The 13,534-nt window shown below is 36.8% G+C and overlaps 1 protein-coding gene across 2 annotated transcripts in view; it reads left to right on the top strand.

Moving 5' to 3' along the window:
- PDE3B (phosphodiesterase 3B) overlaps positions 1-13,534 on the top strand; it is a 46,747-nt gene that overhangs the window by 12,030 nt on the left and 21,183 nt on the right. For both annotated transcript variants that reach the window (XM_032222822.1, XM_032222830.1), the window contains exons 2-4: positions 7,971-8,021; positions 11,171-11,419; positions 12,942-13,075. In XM_032222822.1, coding sequence (XP_032078713.1) covers positions 7,971-8,021; positions 11,171-11,419; positions 12,942-13,075 — 434 coding nt within the window. The remainder of the gene's footprint in view (positions 1-7,970; positions 8,022-11,170; positions 11,420-12,941; positions 13,076-13,534) is intronic.

The following is a 13,534-nucleotide window of genomic DNA, read 5'->3' as shown; positions in this document are numbered from 1 at the left end:
CTGTGGAAACCTAACCATATTTTCAAATATAGTTGAAATAAAACACATGATTGCTTTCTGCATTGAGTGACAAATAGTTAACAACATTTTTACACATAATTTCTGGAATTAAGCAATGTATCTCTTAAACAGCAATTTGGGGCATGTGTTTTAACCTTTGTATTTGTAGTAGAAGTTATTTATAGAAATGGCTAAAGACAGATGAATCTGTAAGTTAGGTCTCTCAAATAGAAACATTCCATCGATAAATTCCTAACAAGGGAAGATATTAAGAGCCAAGAGCCAAGGTGGCACAGTGGTTAAATGCAGCACTGCAGGCTACTGCTAGATCAGCAGGTCAGCGGTTCAAATCTCACCGGCTCAGGGTTGACTCAGCCTTCCATCCTTCCGAGGTGGGTAAAATGAGGACCCAGATTGTTGGGGGCAATATGCTGACTCTCTGTAAACCGCTTAGAGAGGCCTGAAAGGCCTATGAAGCGGTATATAAGTCTACTGCTATTGCTATTATTGCTATTGCTATATTAATATTCCTCATTTTCCGTATTTGTCAGTGGTGGCCCAGATCAATTGAGTGGTTCTCCATTCTTCAAGACCAGGTTGGCATGTAACAAAATTCACACACACACACACACACACACACAGAGAGAGAGAGAGAGAGAGAGAGAGAGAGAGAGAGAGAGAGAGAGGGCTTTGCTGCCTTATTAAAATGACAATTAAAATAATTGTCACTAACATGAGCTTCCACTTCTAGCATTTTCCTGTCCTGCCCTTCCGGTTTTAGCTGGAGAGCTGGAATGACCTTTATACCATGGTGACCCTTCTAATACATTTTCAGTCGTCAGTCATCTTTCTCAGGAACACTCCCTTGCCACAACGAGGCAGCAAAGCTCTCTCTCCGTCTCTCCGTCTGTCTGTCTGTCTGTCTGTCTGTCTGTCTGTCTGTCTCTCTCTGTGTTTGCATGTAAGCCTGTACACATGCATACATGCACTTGCACTCACTATCCACAGTACTTCCATCTTATTTATTTATTCATTTAACTATTTATGCATTCATTTATATTTTGATTGCATTGTTCTTACAAATAATTCAAGGCTGCAAACATATCCAACACCCCTTCCTCCTCCTATTTTTCCTACAACAGCAACCCTGTAAAGTGAATTGACCTGAGAGAGTGACTGGCCCAAAAATCACCCAACTGGCTTTCATGGCTAAGGCAGATCATGAATTAATTCATATTCTCCCGTTTTCTAACTTGGTGCCTTAACCACTAGACCAAATTGGCTCTCTATTACAGTAGCTATACTTCTATTGAACCTAGGGTAAGATGGTGGTAAGCATTTACCAGGAAGAGGGAAATGACAAGAAGCTATTTTCTAATCACTAGAATAAATTCTACCAATTCATCCTTTATTGCCTTTTTAGTCAAAGTTTAGCATGAATGCGTGATCTAGAATAAATAAATAATACTTGAATAGCCAAAAGCATACAGTTAAACATTCGGAAATAAGCTTTATGATCTAAATAATACTTATTGAGCCATGGTGGTGCAGTGGTTAGAGTGCAGTACTGCAGGCTACTTCTGCTGATTGCCAGTTGACTGCAATTTGGCAGTTCAAATCTCACCAGGCTCAAGGTTAACTCTGCCTTCCATCTTTCCGAGGTCGGTAAAATGAGGACCCAGATTGTTGGGGGCAATGTGCTGACTCTGTAAACCACTTAGAGAGGGCTTTAAAGCACTATAAAACGGTATATGTGTAAGTGCTATTGCTATTATTTAGATAGAGGAACAAGGAACCACAAGAAAAGTAGCAGTAAAAAAAAAGTAAAATAGTTTACTTATTAAAATTACTTTGAAAAACAATTTTGAGAAATTTCACAATTTATACAACAGATGTAAAGATGACTCAACACAAAATATGAAAAACAGGTGATATATGAGAAATTCTTTTGAGGAGCATGAGAAAGGGAAAATAATACATTAATGGGGTATTCCAGTGACAAAGTGGTAAGCTTTTTGGACGATTGGGAAATCAGGTTTTAACTGAGTTAATCTAGACTAATAGAAGTAAGATCTTGGCAACAGTAACTCATTCTTAGCTGCCATTTTGGATTCTCTGCCTGCAATATTTAGTTTTCATATTTAAAAGTGTAGCAGAAAGTCGGTGGTTCCCAAATCTGGATAAATTTCCCACAAATTGTGCAGAAGTGTTTTTCCCCCTTTGAGTGAGACACATGAACCTATTATCTGATCACAATAAAAACATTTAAATCAATTTAAAGTTCTTATACTGGGTAAAAATGATTTTGTGATAAGCAGTTTGGAGTAATGAAAGAAAGTTTGTTTAACATAACATGTTCTTTTTGTAAAAATAGTGTTTCTCTTTCAAAAATAAACTGTAAAGATCTTTGCAGATTTGGCTTCTGAATCAAGTTGCTATGGTGTTATTGTCTTTAGATTTAGATTTAGATTTTATTTAGCATTTATAGGCCGCCCTTTTCCCTGAGGGGACTCAGGGCGGCTTACAATAGTAAGGGAAGGGGAGTGAAAGACAAAATACAGAAAAAAAATGTGAAATAACTAAAAAGTACTAAAACACAACATTCACTCAGCATTCGGGAGGGGCAGAAGAGTTTATCCCCAGGCCTGACGGGCTAGCCAGATCTTGAGGGCTGTACGGAAGGCCTGGACTGTGGTCAGGGTACGAATCTCCACGGGGAGATTGTTCCATAGCGTCAGAGCAGCAACTGAGAAGGCTCTCCTCCGGGTGGTCGCCAGTCGGCACTGACTGGCGGATGGAATACGGAGGAGGCCCGCTCTATGCGATCTGATGGGACGCAGGGAGATTATTGGCAGGAGGCGGTCTCTCAGATAGTCAGATCCACTACCATGGAGCGCTTTATGGGTGGTAAGTAAGACCTTGAATTGCACCCGGAGATCTACAGGCAGCCAGCGCAGCTCGCGGAGGATAGGTGTTATCACTCGCGCGGCCGCGTTCTTTGTTTGACTAATGCTGTGCTTAGTTTCCATGGAAATATTTATTTACTGAGCTAGATCTGATGAGATGCTGTTGGCCTATCTGAACTATTTTTAATTAATAAAAATGTGGAATAGGATAGATGTCAAAATAATATTAAATGAATTTTGTCTACCACATGTTTTTTACACTTAAAATATTAGGTTGTTGGATCTTCTTAGGGTAATTTGGATTATCTATCATCTGATAATCTACACTATTGATGCTCTACTCAAATTTTACATTTTGTAGGTTCAGAAGATTGGCACATCCACTATTCTACTGTACTGAGCCTGCATTAAAATAGTATAACTATCAATTTGAAACTGTAATCCTGTAAATTCTTATGTGGAATTTACTTATGCATGAGTTCAGTGTGAATCTTTGACCTGCCTAAATGACAATCCTGGGGAGTAATCATATTAATTGCATTTAACTAGTTATTTGATTAAAATTAAATTGTGTTTTATGTCTGGCTCTGCAAACTTTATGGAATACTGCCCCCTAGTAGGCGATTAAAGTCCAAAATTCAAAAAGTAGCATCTTTTGGAAAAATTGCTGCAAATTACTTTGTTTTGCCTGAAATTAGTTAATTGGTATTTGTTATTGTTAAATTTGCTACTGATCCTCCCATCTCCATTGTTGTTTGATAGATAATACAGTTACTAATAGACAGTCCTATCAAGATGATGTTCGTCAGACCGTTGATCATAAATCAGATAAAAAATGAGAGCAACTGAATGAGAGAACATGAACATTGGGTGGAATATACCTGTATTTTTTGGAGTATAAGATGCACCGGAGTATAAGAAACACCAAGATTTTGAAGAGTCAAATTTAAAAAAAAGTTTTTGCACTCTGCAGACCTCCTAAAAATGGCCCATTTTTTATGAAAACTGGCCCATTTTTTAATCAAAAAAAGGGCATGCATAGCCTTCAGAAAGCTTATAGAGTGCTCCTGGGGGCTGGGGGGGGGCAGAAATGAGCAAAATATGGCCCATCTTTCACTCATTTTGCCCTCCCCAGCCCTCAGGACACTCTGGAAGTTTTCTAAAAGCTATGCACGGCCATTTTTGCAAAGGGTGTGGGGTTTTGGGAGGCCAAAAATGCTGTATTCAGTGTATAAGATGCACCCTCTTTTTTGAGGGAAAAAGGTGCATCTTATACTCTGAAAAATACTGTAAGATTTAATCTATGGGCTGAATCTTCCTCTAATATGCCCTATGTGGGCTAGATGAAATCATAATCACATAATCTTTGGTGCTAGAACTCAGTCACATCCGTTCAAGAGATCTACAGCTCTTGAGAGAACCACTTCAAGCAATAAAAGTACTTGACATCATTCCTTTCATATTGTTGGGCTTGCAGGTGTTTATCCAAAGAATCAATAAGTAAAGCTCCTGTGATCTTTCTACTTCAGAAATGTTACAGAGCGGCTGAGATGATCATTTTGCAGACACTTGAAGCTCTTGTTGCAGGCAGAAAGACCAGGTGGATTTATGAACAAAGTTTCACTCAAGGTCTTGTGAAATGAAGCAGCATGACCAATTCTGAAATGGCTGGGATTGTAGCTCTGTTGCAGTAGCATATTTTGTTTTGTTTTTGTTATTTCTTACCTATTAATATTTTCATCACCTCCTAAGCCATATCAACCTGTTCTTTACATCTATAAAACATCTATTATTGGAATATGGTTGCCTTTTAGTCATTTATCTTCTATCATGGAGGATAGATAGCACTTTGTTAACTCTATCATCGGTTCTCTAGGCAGGAGAACCGTGTCTTTTGAAATTATTCTCATTTTCTTAACTTTCAGAAAGACAAAAAGATCTCCAACATCCTTTAAAGTTGATACTTTTCAAATCAGATGTTCTTAACATCCTACCAACTTTCAGTGTGGAAATAATTTAAAATTGCTGCACCCTTTTCTTTATTTAAAGGCCAGCAATTTGGTACCCTCAAATCAATGGTGGGTTTCAAAAATTTTTAGAACCTCTTCTGTAGATGTGGCATGCTTTGAGGGAGTGGCTTGCTGGCCATGTGACTGGGTGGGAGTGGCTTGCTGGCCATGTGACTGGGTGGGAGTGGCTTGCCAGCCATGTGACTGGATGGACGTGGCCAACTTGTAAAAGGTGGTGAAACTCACTTAACAACGCTCTTGCTTAGCAACCAAAATGTCTCAGAAACTCTGGCATTTGAAGCATGCAAGTCTTAAAGCTGTCAAGTTACAAGACCCTTGCACCCCTAACCCTTTAGAAAAAAAAACCCAGGAGTGTTCAAACTTGACCGCTTTAAGACTTGTGGACTTCAACTCCCAGAATTCCTCCTCTTGCTCTTCATCTTGATGGTGTGCGGACCGGCGTGGGGAGGGAGCTGGAACCGGTTCTAAACGGCACTGTAGATTTGTGGAACCTGTTCTATAGAAGAGGTTAGAACTGGCAGGAACCCACCCCTGCCTCACATTCAAATTCTTTTTTTATTATTGCAAAATACAATAACATCACATCATAATCATTAGTACTCTTTGATATTTATTGATTTGATTTATAGCTGTTTCTTCAGGAATTCATGGAGGCTTACCTAGGAATCTGCCTTTATTTTATCTTTATCAGAACAATCTATAAGATCATCCAATTTCCATGGCTAGCAGTAGATTTGAACATGGGTCTCCAGTTTTAGTCCATCACCTAATCCATATTGACTCTTTACTATTTAGACAAATATATAAAATCAACAATCTTTTCCTGAGATGGGACTGTGAGTTGTAGTCCCATCTTTGGCATGAAAGCTAGCAGGGTAACTTCGGGCCATTCATTCTCTGTCAGCCCTACCTACCTCACAGGATTGTTGTTGTGGGGAAAATAGGAGAAGGAAGGAGTATTAGGTATGTTTCACTGCCTTGTGTAACTCATAAAGTAATAAAGAATACATAAAAATCTAATAATAAAAATAATAAAAGAAGACTTCAATCTGATTAGTTAGATTTTTTTAAGTAACATCTTTAGTATTCTCATTTTTCACTGAATAAAGAGTCATGAACCTAAATTAAATAATAATTTCTCCGAGAATTATGTTTTGAGCACCACCTTGTGGAAGCTTCTAACATTTGAAAAAATATCTTTGCCTACATCCAACATCACAGAATAAAGCTCAAAGATTCACTAGTTCAGTTGCTAGCTGTTGCAGGAAATTCAGAATTCTAACATCAATTCTAAAAAAACATCAATCCAGCTTTTCATTACCCCCCACGTCATGTTCCATTCTTTAATATTTTGTCTTCTAAAACGTAAGTTAGATCCTTTGTAGTTGTTTTAATGTGGTTTAAGACCTACAGTTCTGAACAAAAACAGAACAAAACCCTTTACGGTATATTTATTAAAGAAACTTATAAAGTGACCCATCCAACACAGGCAGCAAACAAAATAAAACACAATGCACTAAAAGGACCTTTAAAAAATTAAACAAGGTTGAGGCCTCAATACAATTGCATTCATCCTATGCCAGGTCCCTCAATATTCTTTCCCCAGTGCTCCAGGAAAAATTTTCTGCTTTCCTAAAGGCCAACAGGGCTATCTGTATCTCTGGAGGGAGGCTTCTTCTTAAGGTGGGTGGTATGGGAGACACCACAGTAGATAACATTCTTTCACTGAGAGGACCTGGAACATGGCCACCTGTCCAGATCTAGTGGAAAGATGGTTATCAAATCACTTAACTTTTGCCTGGAGAGAAAAGGATGATCTATTTTCAATTTTTCGTTATTTGATTGATCTCTAGGCCCCTTACCAATTTAGTCTCCCTTCTCTACATACATTCTAATTTCTCAGCATGTTTTTTAAACTGCAGTGTCCAGAATATCAGCAACTAATAAGCAGAACCATTATTCATTTTACCTGATAGTTGTATCTGAAGGTCTGCTTGCACAATCTGACTGAAGCCTTACTCGCCACCAATGAGAGGACAACTGTGGGCATTGGATTGTATTGCATCCATGTGACCTCTCCCATCTCATAGATCCTATCACTATCCATAGTTAATGTTGAGGAAGATGATGCATGAGAAGAGACATCTAACGCGTTATTGGGGGGTCAGCAAAGGATGAATGTGATCAAACACAGGTTATGGAATAAAATCAAGAGAACTGATGGCAGAGGAATATAGTTTCTAATGTTTTCTTATTTACAGCTGTTGGAAAGACTTAAAGTAGACAAAAGAGTTTATGGTTGTGAATATTGCAAGACCAAATTTGAAATTGAATGATGTATAAATGATGAATATGTGATTGCTGAAATACATAAACTTCTACTGAAATTTGAAAAATGAGAACATGTGAATGAATGATAAAGTGACAACTATCTCTATGCTAATAAAGTTCTTCTGCCCATCCCATTGTCTCTAAATCTGAAATGGAAAACTTTTGGTGATGTGGATCCTGCTAAATTTCTATACTGTTAAAAGCTTGGTTTAAATGCTCATAGATGGTTTTTTACAGTTTTCATTTTAAATGTGTTAGTGTTGAAGATTGTACTTTTAATGGTTTTTAAGGTTTTAATTTTGAATTATTTTGATTATTGTTATTTAATATTTATTATTTTGATATTTTTTTATATTTCCCCTTTTTGACCTGCCCAGAGTCACATATGGGCATCTATATAAATTGAACAAATAAATAATTTTTAATGAATATATTGAAAAAGTATGTATAGGGAAAGAAATTTGTGAAATACAAAATTGTTTAAATTACTTTTTAAACTAATTAATTATTTTCCAGGAACCTCCTTATACAGTATTCACTTTTTATTTATTGAAGTGAAGTGCAGCAGCTAAATGCAGCAAATATAGATAACTTATAGAAATATTTTTTATTTGTAATTCATGATTTGAAGAGTTGAATGTTGCCAAATATGGACAATTTGCTTATAACTTCCTGTTTTTTGTTTTTGTTTTTGTTTTTACAGATGATTCTTTGGGACTGTGACTTAAAGCAATGGTATAAACCTCATCATCAGGTCAGTACTTGTAAAATATAAAAAGAACTCTAGCAGGAAAAAATATCAAATTGATATTTGCCTTGTAAATAAAAATGTGCATCAAATAAAGTAGATTCTTTCTCAGGAAATCTGGGGAAATTTTATATAGGCAGTCAGTCATTCTCTTTTGTCATGAATAGTTTAAAGCACAGGCAACTTCACTAAAACTTCCATAACACATATTCTACCTATATATATTCATAATATATTCATTCGGCCTCCTCATAAAATTGAAATTGATGTCGCACTTCATACCTAGGGCCCCATAGAGAGACCACCAAGCCAGAGGTGGGTTGCCAATTTCTTTACTACCACTTTGGGCGTGCTTCCCCGTGTGCTCGGCATGACACTTCTGCACATGTGCAGAAGTGTCCAGGTGGGAGGGCGGAGCCTCTCACCACTACTACTACTGGTTTGGCCAAACTGGGCCGAACTGGCAGCAACCCATCTCTGCACCAAGCCTCTAGAACTCAGCAATCATTAGGAATTGTTACAGCTTTATTTAGCTTCTCCATTATATTTTTGATAGACTTGGACACTGACTGGCTACACACTCACAACTGACATATTCATTGGTCCTAAGATAATCACCTTTGATTCCCCAGAGTACAAGATTTACAACCCTCAAAACATCATCCTTCTACTTAACCCGAAAAATATGGAACAGCCCTATGGAATAACCTGTTCTTGAGAACTGAATGGTCCCTCCCCATTGTTTTTCCAGAAGCCAGGATATTTCTTCCTCCATGACTCTTCTCCTACTTCTGATTGGACATGGGAAATTTCCCCTTTCCCAATACTCTGACACCGGTGTATTCATATGAGTTCCTTAGAACTGGAACCTTCTTAGAACTGGCTAAATTAATTATGCCAGTGTTAATATAATTAGTCTAAATTAATTTAGCCAGTGGAACAGCTTGCCTCCGGAAGTCTTTAAGAAGATGTTGAATAGCCATTTGTCTGAAATGGTATAGGGTTTCCTGCCTAGGCGGGGGATTGGACTAGAAAACTTCCAAGGTCCCTTCCAACTCTGCTATTGTATTGTATGTATAATTGTGAAGTTGATGCTTCCACTGAGATATCTCCATTTTGGGCCAGATATATCACAAGCACTCTTACTTACTGCTGGAGGCTCTTTTATATTCCTCCTATTTTGTCCCAGAAATTTGAAGCCTTTCAGCATCCTCTTGTGGATCAAGTGAATTGTGTATGAGTACACTCTTAAGCATCCTTATCAGGAAGGCCAGCCATGTTAGGTGCTTTTACTTTGCCTGGTGTTGAGAAAAGGGATAAGTATTACAAAAAGTTGGATACTAGGCCATAGAGAGCAAGGGTGAAAAGGATATGAAACCTTCTCAAAGAGAAGGAGAAGAAGAAAAGGAGAAGGATATAATGAAGTTGGCAAATAGCAGTAGTTCTCTTGAGAGAAGTCAACACAACTGCTCTTCTTGCCTTGAAGAAAGTGACAAAACATCCAATGACTGAGAAAGATGAGAGGAAAAAGCTTAGGGTTAAAACCTTGCAGCCTGGATAAATACAACCCACCACCATTATCACCACCCTAGTTTTGATTGCTTTCAATTGTGGAATTTCATTTGTATATTGTTTTATTCTAGTCTACCGTAAGTAACTAGTCTCATTTGGTTCTCTCTATGAGCTTTCTAGGACACTGTCTGGAAGATCAATATTTCCTATAATATCTAAAGGGAAAACAGACATTAGAATCCAATGAAGTAGCATTATATATGGGCAAAATGAAGCAAGAATGAGATTTGTTGATTTTTTTTAATTAAGAATAATTTCAGAATAACTCTGAAAAAATGGATTTGTGCCTCAGAAAATGTAATGCAGAATAACTGATACACTTCAGTATTATTTGTTCATATTATGTAGCAAAAAATGCTTGCTTCTGTATCTTGTAAACTATTTCATTTTTTAATGTTTTAAAAAAAATCATTTCAGTTAGAATGCCATACCCTTCCAGTTAAATATGGTAATCCTCCAGTTACGACAGTTCACTTAGCAACCATTTGAAGTTATGACACAACCCACCCAAATACTCACAACATAGTTCCAAAGTTACAAATGTTGCAGCACCATCGCAGTAATTCACATGGATGACCACAGAGACACTGCAACATTCGCCCTGCCTATTTCCCCTTCCCACTGGGTCTCCACAGGCATTGGGTGTGTGGAGACTCACTTCCTTGTGATGATCTAGTAAGCTGTTGGTTCCTTTGCCTGCTTTGGTGCATTCGCGGAGAACAGTGGCCTAAAGTAGTGCAATATCAGTAGTGTGAGATCTTGTGATAGTTATCTCACATAATCTTGCACTACAGTAGTTTAGGCCTCTGTTCTCTGCAAACTGAGGCCTGCACCAGATCCGTGGCAAAAGCCTTTTTCCATGGATCTTGTGCAGGTCTCTGGCTGCTGAGAACAGAGGTCTAAACTACTGTAGTGCGAGATCAGCGCACGAGATCACTACAGTACTTTAGGCCTCTGTTTTCAGTGAACCAAGGCCTGCATCACATCCAGCCCAAGAGCATTTGCAAGTCAATGAAACTTTGGGGCAATGAAATTACATTGCTTCAAACCTCCCATTGGCTTGCAAATGCTTTTCACGCTGAGACTGGAAGCTTCTGTGGGCCGTGATCTCATGCGCGATTAGTGAATGCCTGGGTGAAAGCAGGGAGTGATCATATTTGTTTTATGTGATTCACTCCAACATATCCTCAGGTTGCGAATGGAATTGGCAGGCTCCATTACATTCATAGCTGAAGGATTACATGTACAATTGAAAATAAAGATTTAAATACATTTGGCAATATTGTGCCAAAAATGTATACTATTCTCACTTTGGTTTAAAAAGCCTAGAAATGAGACCGTTTTATTTATGCAGATCTGCAAATATTTTTCCCAAATTGTAAATAAGTAGCAAAACTTAAAATATTTTTGTACTATCTTAATATTACAGTATATTTCCACAATATTTACTTGTTAAAATATATTATGCATCACATTATTGAATGTACCTTTACAGAATATCTGAGATGTATTTCCTGTTTCTATTAAAAATGCACAAGGTAAAAGCTGTTATTAATAGCCAATATTATTTTTCTCTATTATAGAATGCATGCAGTGGAACGGAAGTTGATTTTTCTGTACTAAATCAGACTCGCAATATAGTGTCTGAACTTCTGTCTGATCCAGTCCTTCCTCCACATGTGATTTCTTCTCTTCAAAGCATCAATAACTCACTAAGTGCTTTCTCAGGTTCATGCAGGCCAAAGACTAACCTGTTTACTCCCTTTCCGGGGTTTTATTCCTGTCCAGAAATGGAAGAGTCACCTGAAAGAGGAGACTGTAAGCTGCACAAGGTTAAAATATTACCATTGTAATCAATATATAGCATGTACATAACATTTTTAAATACCTCCCAATGTAATAAAGTACTTGCTGCTTAAAGTGTTCCTGAATTTCTCTTCTATTCCTCCCTTAATTTTCACATTATTTCATTAGAATTTAATCAATAATAAGGAGAAAATGTATTCCAACAGCAAATTGTTTACTTATACTACTCATCACGTACCTTGTTAACACCTTTTTACTTTAAAGAATGGAAACTGTCACTAGATATTAGTGACATGATTTTAAAGGAGACTAGATTGACACCTTGGAAGAAGCAGAAACATTGGAAGAAAATACAACTGCAAATTAGCTACTTGAATATGAACTCTGGATTTTAATAAGCACAAAGAAATGATACAAGAATTGCAGGAGAAGCTAATAGGAAAAAGAGCTTATTGTATGTGCTTTAAAAGCTATACTGAAAGCACAATTGTGGACAATTTCGATTATGAAAAAAATGCTTGCAGAAGAAGCCAAAGTGGCTGTAAAAAATAAATAAAAGGATGATCTAAATGGAAAAAATGGCAGGTCATGAAAGAAAAATGAATTGGTCACTTTAGAATTTCATAAGGATGAATGAGATAGTCAAGGAATGTTTTAAAACCCAGCAATATAAACTTCTTCAGGAATTTTTAAATAAACAGAAGCTAAAATAAACCTATTGCTTAATGAAAATAATAGAATGCTTATAGGTAATGAAAAGCAGAATTGCTTAATTCTACCTAGAGCACTGATGTTACCTAGTTTGGGTAATGAAACATCTTTAAGAAAGCAAGCAAACTCACAGAGCACCAAGGACCCCTCACGTCAACCCTGAACTACAAATATTCTTTGTTAGAATTGCTGAACTATTATTTGCAGTAAAACTGATAACTTTCCACTCTTACTAAAGTCTTAGTTTAAAGTTAAACTGCCTAAGAATTAAACTTTCAGTTACTATAGCAGGCCTTTCAATCAATGTTGGAGATAGTGTTGTCTCAAGTACAATATTCAGAATATTCAGCCTTCAGAAAAGCTGTTAAAACCTGGCTGTTCCGGCAGGCCTGGGGCTGTTGACCTTATTATGTAGGGTCCAGCCCCAACTTGAATGTATGCGTGTTGGAGAATTTTAATCTTCATTTTTATTTTATTTTGTTGTTTTCCTTTCTTGTTCTGTGTAAGCCGCCCGGAGTCCTCCGTGATTGGGCGGCCTATAAATCTAATAAATTAAATTAAATATTAATATATTTGTATAAATGCAATCCTCTGTGGTGCTTATGGCAAAAAACTAAATGGATAAAGAGAACTGATAATGGGGTAGTCAAACTTTTTGAAGATAAAGTTGTTTACAATTTAATTACTTTAGCTATTATATACCTAGCTGATTTAAATTAAATGATTTAAATTCAATGATGCTAATATCTGTACTGCTGAGAATAACAAAGCATGATTTAAAATGGATTTTTTTTGTGGGAATGAAGTATAATTTTTCTTAACTTGTTCTTTAACTAGGTACTGAGCAGCCGAAATAGTTTACCAACACCACAGTTAAGGCAAAATTTAGGAAGCTTGTTGCCTGTTGATCCAACTTCTAGATGGGAACGTAATAATGGCAAAAGGTCGCACCATAAATATAATCTTTCAAGGTTAGCATATTACCAATGTAGATTTCATAGTATTTTTTTTACCTACAGTAGAAAATATTCAGATATATGTATTGAATTAAATAAATATTGTACAATATAGTTCTCAAATGCTATAAATAGTATAAAATATATGTAATTACATTCATTATTTCATTCTTCCAAGGTGTCTAATGTATGGTGTTTTAGGCAGTAATTAATAGCAAACACTAATTCTGAACATCAAGAGTTATGAAATGAACTTGTAACTAATGATAAGTCATTTCTGTATAATGTTTATTGGATAGTGAAATAAAAAGCAGGAATCTAGCACCACTTGGAAGCATTTAGTCAGTTTCTATCATTCTAGTTTAGGTGGATAATTTTCAGAAATAATATAAAAGGGAGGAATGCCATCAGCTTGCCTACAGTCTGTTTTGCTCTTGTGAGAAGAACCAGTAAAATTTAAATGTCAGAGGTGAA

Source organism: Thamnophis elegans, chromosome 1, assembly GCF_009769535.1.
Source record: "Thamnophis elegans isolate rThaEle1 chromosome 1, rThaEle1.pri, whole genome shotgun sequence".
In the NCBI taxonomy this organism is placed as follows: Eukaryota; Metazoa; Chordata; class Lepidosauria; order Squamata; family Colubridae; genus Thamnophis; species Thamnophis elegans.
Note: the sequence above shows the minus strand (reverse complement) of the source record. Positions and strands in the feature narration are given on the sequence as shown.